The 1,849-nt window shown below is 40.8% G+C and overlaps 1 protein-coding gene across 1 annotated transcript; it reads left to right on the top strand.

The window, feature by feature from the left end:
- The first annotated feature begins 1,186 nt into the window (after window positions 1-1,186).
- Window positions 1,187-1,626, top strand: LOC149015259 (scarecrow-like protein 9). The gene is made up of 2 exons (XM_089156506.1): window positions 1,187-1,507; window positions 1,567-1,626. The coding sequence occupies exons 1-2, from the start codon at window positions 1,187-1,189 to the stop codon at window positions 1,624-1,626; spliced, it is 381 nt and encodes a 126-aa protein (XP_089012632.1).
- The last annotated feature ends 223 nt before the right edge of the window (window positions 1,627-1,849 follow it).

The following is a 1,849-nucleotide window of genomic DNA, read 5'->3' as shown; positions in this document are numbered from 1 at the left end:
TAAGACTCTTCCGATACTCTCAATTCTTTTTTCTCCTCTTACAATCTACCAGACATAAGTAGGCTAGGTGGTTTGTGTCAACTGGACTGTGGGAAGGAATTCCGGGGGCATGAGGATAATGCGAGTAGAAGATTTGTTTCCTTATTTTGGGGCTAACATCTAATGTATTCCATGTTGGATAAATTAGGTTTGAGTCATGAGAAAAAAAAAAGATTTTTATCAACTTCAGTTTTGACAAACTCAAGTTCATCTAATGCACTATTAGATGCTTGACACATGTTTTATTCTAATCCTAAGTTCAACATTTTTTCAACCTTAACTATCATGGTCTATATATCATCTCTCTAATCGATCCTTCTCCTCTAAGGGTTCTCATCTCCTCTGCCTTCTTCCTCTTCAACTCCGGCGGCTGCGCTAGTCTCATCACCACCACCTGCATAATCTATTAATGAACAAAAACTTAGGTGGTGGTCTTGTTCCTCTTCCAGCATTTTGGATGGATCATATAAAGATTGAAGGACGAAGGAAGGTGTTCACTTTAGAAGATCACTCATCAAAACAGTGAAAAATTGTGAGGGATAAATCTATCTTTACAATTACGATAATTTTTTGGAAGAAAAATATCCCAATGATGAAGCACCCATCAAGGGCCGCCATCTTTGCAAATTTGTGCTTTCCTCTAATCTCTTTGCTTTTCTTGGAGATTAAATAAAAGCAATCTTTTGGATTCCTATGAATCAGTATACCATTGAAGGATTTTGCTTGGAAGCAGTGCCTACGTGGCACTGCTCCAAGTAGCCAACGGTTGGATTTTAAGTTTGATATTTAAATTAAATATTTACTGTCCATTATGAACATATGCATTAAACACCAACTTATGTGAGAATAAACCGTTCTTGTTTCAAGCGAACCGAACCATCTGAAGTTCAACTCAAACCAAATTTCTTTAATTTTGATTGCATTAGAATGGATCTCCTATTTCAGCCCAAAGCTTCGCTGTTCCAGCAACTATGATGAACCAAGATGCTCCGGCAGCAGGCACAACCAACACCGGAAATGGATCGGCTCAGCCAAGGCAGAGAGTCAGGGCTAGCACCTCATCACTCTAAATCTTGAGATCTTCGATGAGGCAGAGACAGTGGTTGTGGACAGTCCAAGGAATGCAGTTCTCAACCTGGTGAGGAGGATGAACCCTGCTGTTTTCGTTCATGGGGTTCTCAATGGAGCTTACAGTGCCCCTTTCTTTGTTACAAGATGTAGGGAGGCACTCTTCCACTTCTCTGCGTTGTTCGATATGCTGGAAACAAATGTGCCACATGAACTGGAAGAGATGATGCTGATTGAGAGAGATCTTTTAGCTCGGGAGGCAATAAATGTCATTTCTTGTGAGGGCTCTGAGAGGCTTGAGAGGCCTGAGACGTATAAACAGTGGCAAGTTCGGAATCTTAGGGCTGGACTTAAGCAGCTTCCTTTGAACCCAGAACTGATGAAGAAGGCCAAAGACAGGGTCAGTCTTGTTACCACAAGGATTTTGTGATTGACCAAGATGGTAATTGGATTTTGCAGGGATGGAAGGGACGAATTATTTATGCACTTTCTACTTGGAAACCTGCCTATGATTCCTGAATTTCTTCTTGTTTACTGTTCTCTGCTCCGAAGAAGAAGGCAGAGGACTCTGATAGGAGACTGGACCTTAGTTCAACTAAGTATACTACTCTTACCTTTTGTTTCTATGAGCTTAGTTCCCTAGAAGTCAGTCACAACTCAGAAGTCCTATAGAAGCGTGTATGTTTGCTTCTGGGTTGGATTTTAAATGCACCATTCATTATGTACCTTCTCATCTTGATCT

This window comes from Hakea prostrata, chromosome 5 (genome assembly GCF_041222555.1).
Source record: "Hakea prostrata isolate BN-2017 chromosome 5, UWA_Hpros_2, whole genome shotgun sequence".
NCBI lineage: Eukaryota > Viridiplantae > Streptophyta > Magnoliopsida > Proteales > Proteaceae > Hakea > Hakea prostrata.
Note: the sequence above shows the minus strand (reverse complement) of the source record. Positions and strands in the feature narration are given on the sequence as shown.

Coding starts and splice junctions, on each gene's coding strand:
- LOC149015259 (XM_089156506.1), top strand. CDS start 1,187: ATGAACCCTGCTGTTTTCGTTCATGGGGTTCTCAATGGAGCTTACAGT. Junction 1,508..1,566: donor TGAAGAAGGCCAAAGACAGG/GTCAGTCTTGTT, acceptor TGGATTTTGCAG/GGATGGAAGGGACGAATTAT.